This window comes from Mustela putorius, unplaced genomic scaffold (assembly GCF_011764305.1).
Source record: "Mustela putorius furo isolate JIRA1106 unplaced genomic scaffold, ASM1176430v1.1 tig00004035_pilon_pilon_pilon, whole genome shotgun sequence".
Lineage (NCBI taxonomy): Eukaryota > Metazoa > Chordata > Mammalia > Carnivora > Mustelidae > Mustela > Mustela putorius.
Window position 1 is genome coordinate 1583663 of NW_025422171.1, and position 14744 is coordinate 1598406.

General features: G+C 34.5%; 1 protein-coding gene across 2 annotated transcripts in view; it reads left to right on the forward strand.

Annotated features, from left to right (window-relative positions):
- Nucleotides 1-2678, forward strand: part of ZMYM2 (zinc finger MYM-type containing 2) — a 114863-nt gene extending 112185 nt beyond the window's left edge. For both annotated transcript variants that reach the window (XM_045072425.1, XM_045072426.1), the window contains 2 exons: nt 143-263; nt 1804-2678. In XM_045072425.1, the coding sequence (XP_044928360.1) occupies nt 143-263; nt 1804-1996 (314 nt within the window). In that variant the 3' untranslated portion in view covers nt 1997-2678. The remainder of the gene's footprint in view (nt 1-142; nt 264-1803) is intronic.
- Nucleotides 2679-14744: the final 12066 nt, after the last annotated feature.

Here is a 14744-nt window from a genome sequence, read left to right on the forward strand (position 1 = left end):
TCTTAAAATGTCTTAGTTCATTTTGTTTGAAAAATTGTGAATTATTGGAAGCCACATTTGGTACAATAGATACTAGGAATGAATAGTACTATCTTTTTTCAAGATTGGTCTTAAGAATTTTATATAACTTTTATTTTTTTAGATAAAATTACTACTGGAAAAAGAAAACATGAAGATGATGAGCCAGTATTTGAACAAATTGAAAATACAGCCAATCCTTCTAGATGTCCTGTGAAAATGTTTGAATGCTATTTGTCTAAAAGGTAAGTGTTTAATGATATTTAATTTTTTAAATGGTAGTATAGATTAGTTGCCTTAAATTTAACTTACCAAGAGGTGACTGTTTTTCACTGATCTTTTTTAGATTTTTCTCTCTCTTCTCACAGCTAATGTTTGTAGTCTCATTATTATAAAATACCCAGCTTATACTTCATACTTTAGGATTCAAGCATATGTTAAGAAATTGTTGTCTACCAATGAGATTACTACTATTATTGTCATCTTTAAATCAGCAATCCCAGTGATTATATAAAGCATACATAGAGCACAAACTTTTTTTGTGAAGGATCAGATGGTAAATATTTTAGGCTTTTTTGGGCTATAGAGCGTCTTCTGCAGCTATTCCATTCTGCCGTTATAGCCAGAAAGCAGCCATATACTATATATAAATAAATGGTTACATAGTATTTATTTATTTACATATAGTTTAGTGGTATAAAACTTGACACAAACAAGTGACAAGCTATAACTTGACCACACCCCTGGTGAAAAGGTATATTGAAAGGTAGAATGGATAGGTGGAGATGAAAATGGAATACTTAACATTTAAGCAGAAATGTTCCTTTAAGAAGGTCTAAAAGATACAGTGTTCTAAAAGTACATTACTTTTCAGCAGTACTACTGCTTTTCCCTGTCAGCCTAAAACCAAAGACATTTTAGAAAATTTTAAACCAATGAAATGTTTAGAGATCATAAATTTTAAGCTTGTCTGTTGCTTTATATATGAACCCTTTAATTTTCAGAGGGTTAGTATGAACCAAGTATATTGTCTTAGGTAAAGTTTTATAAATTATAACTAGGCCCCCTGGTTAGTTCTTAAGACCTCACAAAAGCAGTGGTGTTATTTATAGAAAATACTAATATTTCTGACAGTGGTTTGGGGTGGCCCTGTTTGGCAGCAACAGTGTCCTGTCTTCCAGTGGTAGTTGGAAATCCGTATCTTAGAATTAGTTATAAGTTATTATTATTATTTGGAAATTAGTTGGAATCCCTATCTTACATTAGTTGTTTTATTAGTTGGAAGTTATTTATTATTATTAGTTGGAAATCCCTATCTTACAATTATCTTGTTAATATTTTAAAAATTAAAATTCGTGTTGTATAGTGCTGTTAGGTAATTTTATAAGCTACCATATTTCATTGATTTTTAAGACATTTTTCAGATTTTACTATCTCTGAAGCTGGGATGCATGTTAATGATTAATTATCTTAGAATTATAACTGCAGTGCAGCATTTTACTTGTTTAATGGCAGTATTAAAATAATGATTAAAAATATTGTTTCTGTTAATGGTGTTTTGAATTCAGTGAAATACAGACTTTAAATTATGGTGGGAAAATAATCTTTCATCACAGAAATTAACTTTCAGAATATCTTAATGATAGAATATTTAATGTAAGTAATGAGCTGTGGTTGGACCACATAATATTGTTAGTAGTCATGGAATTATTCTTGGAAGAAGAAAAGAAAGTTGTGGGGAATTTTGTATATACTGTGAAATTGACTTTCTCCTTTCTCCCAAAGTCCACAGAATCTTAATCAGAGAATGGATGTTTTTTATTTGCAACCAGAATGCTCTAGTTCAACAGATAGTCCTGTCTGGTACACATCTACTTCACTGGACCGAAACACCTTGGAAAATATGCTTGTACGGGTTCTTTTAGTAAAAGATATTTATGATAAAGACAATTATGAACTGGATGAAGACACAGACTAAAAAGGAACGTTTCAGAAGCAATCGGGATAAAACAGCATTAGATAGTCATGCTGCTAGATCTTTATTATGGAAACATTTCAAGTTTACTCCTTCTGTTTTGAGTTTTGTAGCAGTGTACCCACACTGGGTATTACCATGTAAATAATCTGTGAGTGAAAGTTGCCATTATTCTATGTAGTGGTTTTAGGATACTTAACAAATACATTCAAATTCTTTTTTTATTATTATTTATTTGATTAGGTATGTTTGTAACTTTTTACATTACAAAATACGAATGAGAATGTGCCATGTATAATTTTTTTCTTGTAGTAAGAAACATCCATATTGCACAACTCTACTGTTGAAAGGCTTCCTTGAAAGGAGGCTCTTTTACTGGGTTCTTGACCAGATGGTTGTGTATGGGTAGCACTACTAAAAGTTTAGAACTTTGCAGTGTCTTTCAGAATTTTTAAAATAAACTGTAAACTAATAGGCTGGGTTTTTTGTTTTGTTTTGGGGGGTTTTGTTTGTTTTGTTTTCTTTATATTTCAGTTACTGAAGCCTTACAAGGTTATGTAGACAGATGCCATCTTCTGTACCAAAAATAGACAAGAGAATGCTGTCAATATTGGTGTACTGTAATGTGAATCTATACTGGTGAAACAACTTTTTGTTCCCCTTATTAAAACCTTAGTGTCCTTTTCTCATTTGTGGCTTTCTGCATCACCCCAGTCAATAATTAAAAAAAAAAAGATATATATATATATATGTATATGTATATGTATATATGTATGTATATATGTGTATGTGTGTATATATATATATATATATATATATATGTGAATGAAGAATGATGTTGAAAACCTGATCATTGAGACATTTTCTTTGTAGAAATGTCCAATGAAAGTACAGAATTCTGTTTTCTATGCCAACCATAAGTATTTAAAATCCCATTCATTTATAGAACTTTGATTTTTTTTTCTATCTCCACCCCCTAAAGATAGAGATCATATTGCAGTATCTGAATAGTACTCTAAAACTTAACCAATTTTATTAGGATTTTTGTATTGCCTTCAAATATGACTGATGCATATGTTGGATAAAATTATTTTTAGAAATGCCACTCCCAAAATAGTTGTTAAAGAAAGTCAAGCTAGTTTAAATAAGATAGTATCACATTTTACTATGAAGATTACCAGTGTAGTAATTCTGATATTTCAGATGATTAAAGAACAGAGAAACTGATGGATAAGATAAAGTATATCTTGAGGGAAATCACATTCGGTGTTAGATTGTTTGGCTTTTAAAATTTAATTACTTCTTATAGAAGATTGCATTAAAAAACTTTGTGCTTCTGCATAGCAGTTTATCCGTTCAGACCTTTTCTTTTAGAACAAGGAAGTTTACTGAAAATCCTACTTTATAAAGACTGAGCAAAATGCTAGCTGCAAATTATTGTAAAGAAATCGTTTGGCTGACTTCATAGAGCATGTGTGTTAATCATATTGTCTTGTTTCTGATTCCTGACTCACCACGGTGACATTAGTTTTTTAAAATTATTGTGGGGAATTTGGGCTATTTTCCACAGTGGTTAGGCAATGTCTACATGTCCCTTAGATATTTCTCTCTTGCTTAGGATAAATGTTAGCATTCAGAAAGTTTTGCAATCATGATATGGAAAATTTCACACTTGTAATCACTGTATATTTAAGCAATAAGTAGCAGAAATGTTTTTGGCATAAAATCACTTTATAATGTTCTAACTTGTTTTATAAGTTTGAATAACATTTCTGTCCCTTAATTTTATATTTGTTGATTTGATAATGAGACTGACAGTAGCAAATCTGATACTACTTTACTAAAAAGATTGCTCATTGTCTGTTTAATGAAGAAAAGTGGGTAACATGTTTAAAATATATACTACAAAAATTTCCCCTTTTTCCGGAAGTACTTCAAGCACTTTTCCTATAAATGCGTATTGTTGATTAAAAGGTGGTTAACCCTAACCATCTTTTATTCTTCAAAGTGGTGCTATATTCCATCAAGCAATAATGTTTGCCCCAAATGTCATTTAACATTAATTCTACCAAATACCATACATTTCTGCCGTGGTACTACTATTAAGCTCCTTGTCTTGCTATTTACATTTCCTTTATTGTACATTTTAGCTTTCCTAAACAGAATGTCTACATAATTTTGATCGTAACATTATTGAGGATTTAGAGCTCTTGTTTTTGTCTTGAATGCAATCTAAGGATTAATTAACTTGACTCTCAGGGGGAAAAGGAAAAAAAAAACTTTATAAGAATTGTCTGTTCTGTGAAACTTATTTGACCTAGAATACATTTCATCGGTTCCTGGATGTCCTTAGTTTGTGTGGTCCTAGCTGACTGCTGAGAAAAAAGACAGTGAAATGGTAGTAGTTTCTTTTTGCTTTTAAGTGATTTCTGATTATAGCATCCTGTAAATATAACTTATTGTCTTTAGATATCTATTGGAGATGCTATATTTTTTTGTTCGGAAGATTTTGCCATTTTAAGTTTTTATTCATACTGATAAGGTTGACTTTCCCATGCAAATTGAATCTTCATTAGCACAATTTTTAGGTTATAAACTGTATTAGGTAATATAAGACATTAAAGGATTTTTCTAGGCAAGAAGCTCAACTTTTTTTTTCTTTTTTGGCCATAAAAATACTTTTATTACACAGAGTTGTTACCAGTGTGTTAAGCATAATTGAGATAGGAAGAAGATGCATATTGTACTGTGCATTCAGACTTTTGTCACTGTTTTTCTAATGGAATTTCCCTATGTCCTGGCCAATTTGGAATGGGGTACATCATTTATGGAGTAATTTGGACGTGGGTAACTTGCTTATGCATAATATTATGGATTACAGTAATGACAAAGTCATAAAATTGCAAATTTTTGGTTTGTACTACTCTACTGTGGGTTCATTTAATCTGAGATCTTAAACATCTTGCAGTCTTAAATCACTATAAAAATTTACACTTTTATTTTACCAGTTACATCCAAAATGTATTATGTCACTTATGTTCTAACACTGACTGTAGGGTACTGTCCTTGTTCCCCTCAAACAAACTAGTCATGAAAGTGTACATGAAAATATTTTTAAAGAATAAATTTCTTTAACTAAATTATAATACTTCTGGATTTCCCCCCTTAATAAGCCCCTTACTCATTTTTAGAGAAGTTCTTTGAATTTGTTAGTCCATTTTACTTTGTTTTTAGGGTAGAATATTTCTAATGCTGTTTTCCCGTATTAAGTACTTTTGTTGTTTTTGGGTTTGTAATACTTGAAAATGATATTAACAAAATCTTAGACATTTAGAAGTTGATACCCAGAACAGGTTAACTGTATCAGTCTGAGTCTGAGAGTAGAGACATCTAAAGTGGTGTCTCAATTTGTACTTTTTTTTTTTTTTTCTTAGAAGCTAGATGATTAGAGGGGCTCCTGAAATAAGGTACTGTGATCCCTTGCCTTATAATGAACTGGACAAAAGAAAGTTGTTCCTTAAAATCTGGGCAGATAATGTCCTTATTAATTATTGAGTTAAATAAGTTCATGAATTTAGGCCTTTTTAGAAAAAAAGAACCAAAGAGAAACAGATTTAATCTGTAAATAGGAATTAAGAATAGAACCAAAGAGAGGGTTACAGACCATTTGGGTCTACCGTTGGAGGTCTTTGTATCTTTGAAGGAAAGCAGGTGTAAATGCTAACTGACCGCATTTTATTTTCTGTTGTAGTGCATTGGAAAGAGCAGTTACAGGTCCTTCTGGGACTTTCAACTACATACATTATTTGGGCCTCAGTTTCTTTATCTGTAAAATGAAGGTAGTGCCTAGATTTCTGATTCTCAAATTAAACACAGTTGATTTTAGGCTTGAGTAGTAAATCTTTCAGATTTTTGTGTGAAGACTTATGATTATTTAGACACACATTTTCTTGGAGAAGGGAAAGATCTTTCTAAAACAGCCTTAACACAGGGAGTGTTAGTCCTGATTTTTCAAAGTCCTATTCAAATAACTCCTCAGAAGTAAATTCAGCACGTGAAAACTTATTATTATAAAACTTAAATAGCAGATCTTTCTTACATATTTCCTCTGTGCCAAAGAACTATTGCTAGCCATGGTAGTTAAGGAGGAAGAGAAAAGATTAAGAAGGCATTAATGTTGTAGTTGTGGGTTATAAAAGAGATACACTGTACAGGTGCATTTAACTCTTAGGGAACAGAATATATTCATAATAGTTTACAGCAGAGATAATGGTGTACACTCAGAAATGACCCTAAAAGGCTTTTATTATGGTCTAGAGTAGGTTTCATAGAATTGTCACCACCATGTTTTATGTAATCAAACATGAGATTCCTGTAACCTGCTGGATAGTGCTTTTAGCTTTGTTAAAAAATGGTAAGTGGCTCAATTTGACTATTTTGATGGCTCTGTTTTGATGGCATCAGTCTTCATCTCTGGCTTTCAGACCAACTTATTACAAGAGTAGTTAAAAATAGCACACAAAGAGGGGCGCCTGAGTGGCTCAGTTGGTCAGGTGTGACCTTCAGCTCAGGTCATGATTCAGGGGACCTGGGATTGAGCCCTGCGTCCAACAGGGAACTTGCTTCTCCTCCCTGTTCATGCTTGCTTGCTCTTCCTCTGTCTCTATCTCTCAAATAAATAAAATCTTAAAAAAAAAAATGCACCCAAAGAGGTAGCTTAGAGTACCCTCCTCATGCATCAGAGGATTCTAAGGCATGAATCAAGGTGAGTAATTCAACTAGGTTATGTAGTACAGATGGAACATACAAGGTACAATATACTAAGGAAATTTTTTTAACTTAATATACTACGGATTTTTTTCATAGTAAACGCTTTTGAAGGTAGAACCTCTGAAATACTTATAAGTCATGGGTATACTATTCTTAACACTGGAAATAAGATAAAATTTTTCCATTTTGATTACATATTTGTAGTTCTAAATTGATGTCAGCAGATGGCGATAGTATACAGCACAGGGTTTTGATTGTCTTTTTTCTTTGTTAATGCCACTTTAGTAAATGATGATCTTTGATCAGAAACTCATGGGAGATTTGGAATTCAGAATTTTCAAAAATAATATATGCTTATAGACTACATAACACCCTCACAAATGGGGCTTGGGGCAGTGCTCCATAATCAGTGTTTATGCAGCAGTAGATCAGATACTCACAGTAACTTGAATAAACTGTACAGCTGTAGAAAGCTTTATGTAGTTCAGGTCAGTATTTGTCACAACAGGAAAAACTAGATTTTCAGACTTTAGGATCTCAGAATTGGTAACAGGGGAACTGCAGACCTATAGTATAAGTGATGTCCTATCTAGTGTTTTCCTTCTAATAAAATACCTAGTTATTTTTTCTCTTCTTGCTTAGTTGTGATAGAGGTAATTGAAGGCTCTTTACAAAATTTGCATATTAGATTTAAAGAAAAACTGCAAGGAATGCCTAGGCATAAATAAAGCAGTTCTAGAACCATTATTGAATTCTGAAACTTAAAAATTTACTTTTGCTTTCCATTTTGCATCCATATTTGTAGCATAATTATTCTGTATAGATATGATATGCCTTTATGAATAGCTACAGTCATATCATGGAGCCAGTCATTTATTCATTCAACAAATACTTCAATGATTTTTTTTTTCAGGTGCATTAAGCCGGTGCTGAGAACACAATACAGCATAGCAGCCAGCCCCTCCTCTCAAAGACTTGGTCTAGCTGGGGAGAAATGAAACAGTAAGATAGGGTCTCAGGCCTTACTGAGAACAATCACTTGTATTAGAAAGCAAACTCCTATTCAGTCAAGTTATTTATCAATATCATACTCTTAGCTCATCTCTTAAATTCCTGACTACATTTCCAGATTTCTGTATTAGACCAATCTATTTCCATTCTGGAAAGGGAGAGGTGCCAGCTGCTTTTAGGGTGCAGAGATAGATGCAAATTGGAAAACAGCAGTGAATATCTTAGCATACTGAAGGTTCTTCAAGGTTATTAGTGTTTTCAGTTCAGTTTTTAATCACCATACAACAACAACAGAATACATTTCATTAGAATGTAAGCTCATGAAGGTAGGGAGGTTTTTTATTCCCTGCTGTATCCCAAGTGCTTAGCAAAGTTAGTGGCATATGCTAGTTAATAAATGTTGAATGAATTAATGACTATAAATACTTTGAAATTTAATAACTTTTGAAATAGAGGAATTAAGTAGGACCTATGATCCACGGAGTCACACCTAATTTTTGGTATGCCTTTGATCACTTCGTTGTGTTTCTGTAGGTGTGTCTTCAGTTTACTCTGTATACAGTGAGTTTCTATAAACTTTTATTTATGAGGGCAAAGGGGAATGGGATATATGTATTGATTTATAGTAGTGTTCAAAATATAGACACTTAAAAATGACTTGTGAAGTTTGTTAAAATGCTGTTTCTGACCGATCCCCTGGAGATAGATTTAGTAAGATTTACAGTGGGTCATAGAGCTGCATTTTTAATGCCTGGGTTAAAAACCAAAAGACCCAACAGTCAAAAAATTGGCCCCCACACATTTAAAAAAAAAAAAAACAGAATTTAGTGGAATAGAACACAATAAAGGTGTTTTCCTTATGAGACTTGTTTTATATTTGGGTATTGGATGACATACATATTTCTTATGCCTTCTAGTCAAAACTTTGAACTTTGAAAGCCCTTCTCTAGGACACTCAGTAAGGGAAACTCCCCATCTGTGGAAGATTTATTGATAATTTGAGCTTCCCATTTTGTGTTCAAATACCACTTCATTTTATCCACATTGAGCTCCAGAGAATTGTGAGCTATGGAGACTCATGCTTTTCGTTTTGCCATAAGTAAGTGGCTAGTTAAAACTAATGTGGATTATCTGAGATAAACCTATTTCTCTGCCTGTTTTGTATAAATTTGAGGGATGCAATTTTAATAAGAGGGAGTAAGATCAATAGTTACTGGAGTATTTTTTGTGTGATAACCCATGAGATTTGTTGGATTTCTCTCCAGTTAAAAGATCAGTAAAGCCTAGGGCCACACAAACAGTGCTGGAGCACCTATATATGGGAAAGTTCATGTGCCCCCACCCCCAACATTTTTGCTGTCCATTTACTCTTAACAGACATGAAAGTAGGTAATACTTTAAATCAATCCCAGTCATCCACGAACAGCTTTTCAATGATAAAACAGATTTTAGTAAGCATATGCCAAGACAAAAGTTAATAAGTAGGTGAGCATACAGCAAAATTTTGGAAGATAGCAGATGGAGATGGAGATGGACTTAGCAGAGCCATTAATAGCCATACCTAGAACACTTAACTCTGCCTGCCCTCAACTGCACATCTGCAGCAGGGTATGCCTGAGAGAGACAGATAACCATGACCCATGCTGCTCTAGTCCTTCCATTGTCTCACTCTCCTAGATTATTATTTCATCCTTGTCCTCTCTTTTCACATCTCTAACACATACCCATCCTTAAGCTTAGGAGTCAGCAAACTTTCTGTAAAGTACCAGAGTCCGTATTTTGGGCAACATGGTGGTTATGTAAATACTTAAATTTCTACAAATTCATTTATTGATAAAACTCATAATAATTGAGTACAACTTCTTTTAATACAGATCTATTGAGAAGGATGGAATGCTCTTTGGGAAAGAACTATTTTAATTGGGAGTCAAAGTTAAATTTGCTATCATCAAAATCAATTGCAAATGTTCATCTGTTAGATTCTGTGCATTTCATCTTTAAATGTGTCTTTTCAAGCATAAATCTTGCCAAATACTGATATCAACCCATCACCGTATGATTTTTTATCAAGCATATTCATTTATGCAGTTAGATTCTTTTAACATGTTATTGTATTGAAGATTAATTACTAAACTGAAAATTGGATGGGATCTCAATTGCGCAGTAAATGAGTTTTAAAATATGGAGATTGCCATTCAGTTGCATTGATCTTTGTAACATACTGGTGGAACTATAGTTTGAGTTTGGGAGCTCTGCTGTAAATACATATGGGAATGGAGAAGCTGCTTTCAGCTTCTGAAAGCATGAGAAGTGTAAGCAGCTTGATGTTACTTGTGATTCAAGAAACATTAGTTATTGGAAGTTACTGCAATATGTTCTTTACATAAGCACTGTTTTGCCTTGTAATTTTAGGTTGAATTTATTAAGAACCCGTTATAAAGCCTACAGCAGAAGCCAGTTTCCAAAGTTACTCAGTGTTCAGTAATGTGGTTGAGTATGGTTATTATTCAGTGCCAGTGGCCCTGAACTCAAACCTTACAATGCTACCTTAGTACTGCTATTGTGGTAGGACAAGTCAGGATATTCAGCTTCTTACCTGACCTATTCACAGAACTGATGATGGTTAAGTCCACAAGAATGAAGTTCACCCTTGATATTGTGGGTTCATAAACACATGACAGATTCAACTAAAGTACCTGCGGAAGAACCTGCCATGAACAACTATCGGCTTTAAACAGTCACATTTCAACCAAGACTTTTTATACTCCATACATATTTTTGCCACCATTTGTTGCACACATCCTAGCAGATTACTTTTTCATGTTTTATTGAATTAGTCTATTCTCCCCTTCATTGGAAATATTCTTGCCTGTAATTACCTACAGACTGTAGAGGCTAATTCTTCAGTCACTTCAAAGTTGGTATTGACTCCTTGAAGACAGCAATACTGGTTTAAAAAAACTAAGAAAAACCACTTAAAATCATTTAACTTGTTTTTAAGTTTTTAAATGACTTAAAGGCTAAGCTTATCTGCATACCTTTCTTTGGTTATTGCAATCAGATGTGATTTAATTTACCATTGGTAAATGGCTTGCTTGGTTAACAATTGAGCCATTTGGAAACTTATTTTGGTTGCAGCCTTATGTGAATATTTTCATTTTTGTGAGGAAATTTGGCTGGACTAAGCTATTCCATTTTAATTTTTCTTATTTTTCTGGCCATTGTTTTCCTCTGAGCTAGAAATATTGTGATGAATGCTCAATCTGGTAATGTCTATGGCTATTACATTCTTTTAGCACAGCTATAGTGTCATTGCAGAAAAAGGCAGTGCCATCTAATTTCATAATAATGCATGCTCCACTATGCTTTGGGAGTGTGACATTCAAAAAACATTTTGTTTTGACATGGGCTTGCACTGGTTTAAAAAAAAAAATGTTGATGTATGGCAATACACATGGCACTTGAGACACTGTCATGTTATAACTAAGTCTCTGAAGAGCAACCTGAACCTAGGAAAACACCACATACTACTCTGTTGAAACTAAACTGTGCCCTGGTGGTGCAGAAGCAGCCATAACAATATGTAGATGAAAAAGCATGACTGTATTGCAATAAAACTTTATTTGTGGACACTTAAATTTTAATTTCATGTAGTTTTCATGTGTCACAAAATACTTTAAAATTAATTTCCCAGCCATTTAAAAATATAAAACCCATTCTTAATGTACCAGGCAAAAACAGGCTGTCGGTAAGATTTGGCCTGCAAGTCTGCATAGGAAGAAAAGTCTGCAAATTTGCCAACCCTTGCTTAAGTTTCTTCCCTTGATTCCTAGTTCAATGAAAATAATTAATGCAGTGTTAAAGCAGTCAAGAGACTTCTACCTATCCCACCATCACATTTACCCACCTAAGGTATATGGATTGTTTCTATTAGTATATAATCTCTTGTTGAGCCCATCTTAAAAAAAAAAAGAAAAAAAGAAAAAACCTCTTAACTCTACTTTCCTCCACCTCCACCTCATTTCTGTGCTTCCCTTTGTAGCAAGAATTCTTCAAAATCATTTTCGATTCTCATGGTCTTTAATTTCTCTTGGTTCCCTCCCCTCCCCCATCATCCCATTAATTGTGCTTGCTAATATCACCCATGACCTTTCTGTTGTTAAATCCAATGGCCAATTCTTAGTCATATTACTTAGCCTGTGACAAGCATTTCAAACTGCAGATCACTTCCTCCTTTTTGAAACATGTTTAAAACTTAGTTTCCAGTATTCTACATTCTCCTGATTTTTCTGATTTAATACAGTTCCTCTTCCTCGGTGTTTCTTGCTACTACCCTCCTTATTCTCTGATCTCTTAAAGTTGTGGTGCCCAGAGGTCAGCTCTTGGGCTTCTTTTATCTAACTTAATCCTTTGGGGTGTTTATGTGGTCTCAATGACTTTAAGTGCCACTGATACACTGAAAACTCCATTACATGTATGAAATACATATCTTCAACCTGGGGAATAAATGAGTGACTTCATTTTGTTCTAATACTTTAAATGCACTAATTCAGTTTGTACAACTATTCTATAAACCAGGGGACAAAACTTTTTCTGTAAAAGAACAAAGAGTAACTATTTTAGGCTTTGTGTTCTTTTAAGGTTCGTTGCATGTTCTGTGAATTGGTTTTGGTTTTGTTTTTTTTTCTTTTTTGCAATCCTTTAAAAATATAAAACCATTCTTGGGGCGCCTCGGTGGCTCAGTGGGTTAAGCCTCTGCCTTTGGCTCAGGTCATGATCCCAGGGTCCTGGGATTGAGCCCCGCCTCGGGCTCCCTGCTCAGTGGGGAGCCTGCTTCCCTTCCTCTCTCTCTGCCTGCCTTTCTGCCTATTTGTGATCTCTTGTCTGTCAAATAAATAAATAAAACCTTAAATATATATATATATATATATATATATATATATATATATATATATATAACCATTCTTAATTCACAAACACAGACTGGGCCAGATTTGGCTTGTGGATTGTATCTTTTTTCCTTTGCTCTAAGCTATTACAGTGTAGTTCATCCCCATTTTACAGATGGAGAAACTGAGGTACAAAGGCTGAATAACTTTGTCCAAGCTCACCATTTGGTAAGTGATGAAACCGGGGTTCCAATAAGCAATCATGGCTCCGGGCACTGTGTGCTTATTCACTGTAGAGTCTAGAAGGTGAATGTGTGTCTTCAAAAAGATAAGCTAACAAAAAGCTAGTGATTTATGTCCAGAACGTCCAAAAGTCTCAAGAATTGGAGGCGCCAGCTACTCTGAAGATAAGATACAGATTATTTAAAAGACTACAAAAGAGGGGCTCCTGGCTAGGTCAGTCAGAGGAGCATGTAACTCTTGGTCTTGGGGTCGTGATTTTGAGCTGCTTTTTAGGTGTAGAAATTACTAAAAATATAATAAATAAAAGTCTAAAAAGAAGCTGTTTCACCTTCTCCTCAATCTATGCAGCCTTTCCCTCCTTGTAACTATAGAAGTGTAGAGCTTTAAGGGAGGGTCAGACAGAAAGGGCTGGGACTCAGAAACCAGGCATAAAACTGAGGCAGGAGTGAAAGGCTTTTCTGGAAGCAGGAAGATTGAAAGTGAGAGTCCTGCCCCGTGGTGCCCAGGATGCTTGAGGCCAGGCTTCTAGTCCATCTGGCAGAAGATTTGAGGATTCCTCTTAGGAAACAACCAGCCCAAGATGACAGACAGATACCTACAGCTACAATCTGCACAGTGAACTTGGGCTGAACTCCGTCAGTCAGGAAACCTACCCACACCCACAGAGCTCCCTTTTGGGTGTTTCACACTTTTAAGAAGGATGGACTAAACATTTGAGGAAATCTTAAATGAAAGATGGAGATCAAAATAAAAAAGGAGGTGGAAGGAAAGCCACAGTATAGGAAGAAAAAAAAATTTAAAAAATAGTGCACAAGGAAAGATAAACACAAGAAGCAATTGAGCTATGAAAAAGGAGTATTAAGGCTGAAAAATTAAAAATACAGTAGAAGAAACAAAATATTCCAGAAAAACTGGAAAACAAGGTTGGGAAAAATTGCATAAAACAAAGAGAAAAGATGAAAAGGGGCAAAATATGAGGAAAACATTGCCTCTCAGATCTGCATCTACCCCTCTCCTTGCTTTGTAATATTGGAGCTGGGCTCCCATCACTTCTTTTGCTGATGTCACAATGTCAAGCCTTATCAGTAGAGGGCGCTGGAGAACATTGCAAGAGGAAGGGGCTTCCTCTTGGATTTCAGGCTTTGGTTTTCTTGTTTTCAGTGAAAGATGGTCAGCAGATCCTTAGTGGGCATCTTCGCAAAGATTCAGTCCAGGAGCTCTAACATCAAACAACTGTAAGTTCCAGAAAGAGAATGGAGAAAGTCGCAAGGGTAGAAAATGGCAGAGATGTAACATGGGGAAAGAACTAGAGAACAGGACTGTCCAGATTGAAAGAGCACAGAGTGCCCAGAGTACTTAAAAGCTTTAAAAACTCAGAACAAGACTCACCATTGTGAAATTTCAAAAATCTGGGTAGGAAGAAAAGATCGTAAAGGCTTCCACAGAGGAAGAAAAAAAAATCTAGAAAACATCACATACAAAAGATCAGAATCAAAATGTTATCAGAATTTTTAATAGCAGTGCTAGACATTAGAAAATAATGGTGCAATGCCTTTAAAATTCTGAGGGAAAATGAGTTTAGAATTCTATAGCTAGCCAAACTATCAGAGTAAGGACATTTTCAGAATGCATATTCTCAGAAAGTTTACCTCTTAGGTAGCTCTGTCCAGAAGTGACACTTGCACCAAAATGAGATTATAAATGAAGAAAGAGGAAGATATGGATCCAGGAAATAGGAGATCCAACCCAGACCTAAGACAATGAAGGGTGGTGAAGGGGGTGTGCGGTTTATCATTGTATTGTCTCTCAGCTATATTTTTACCCCTCTTTGCCCTGCT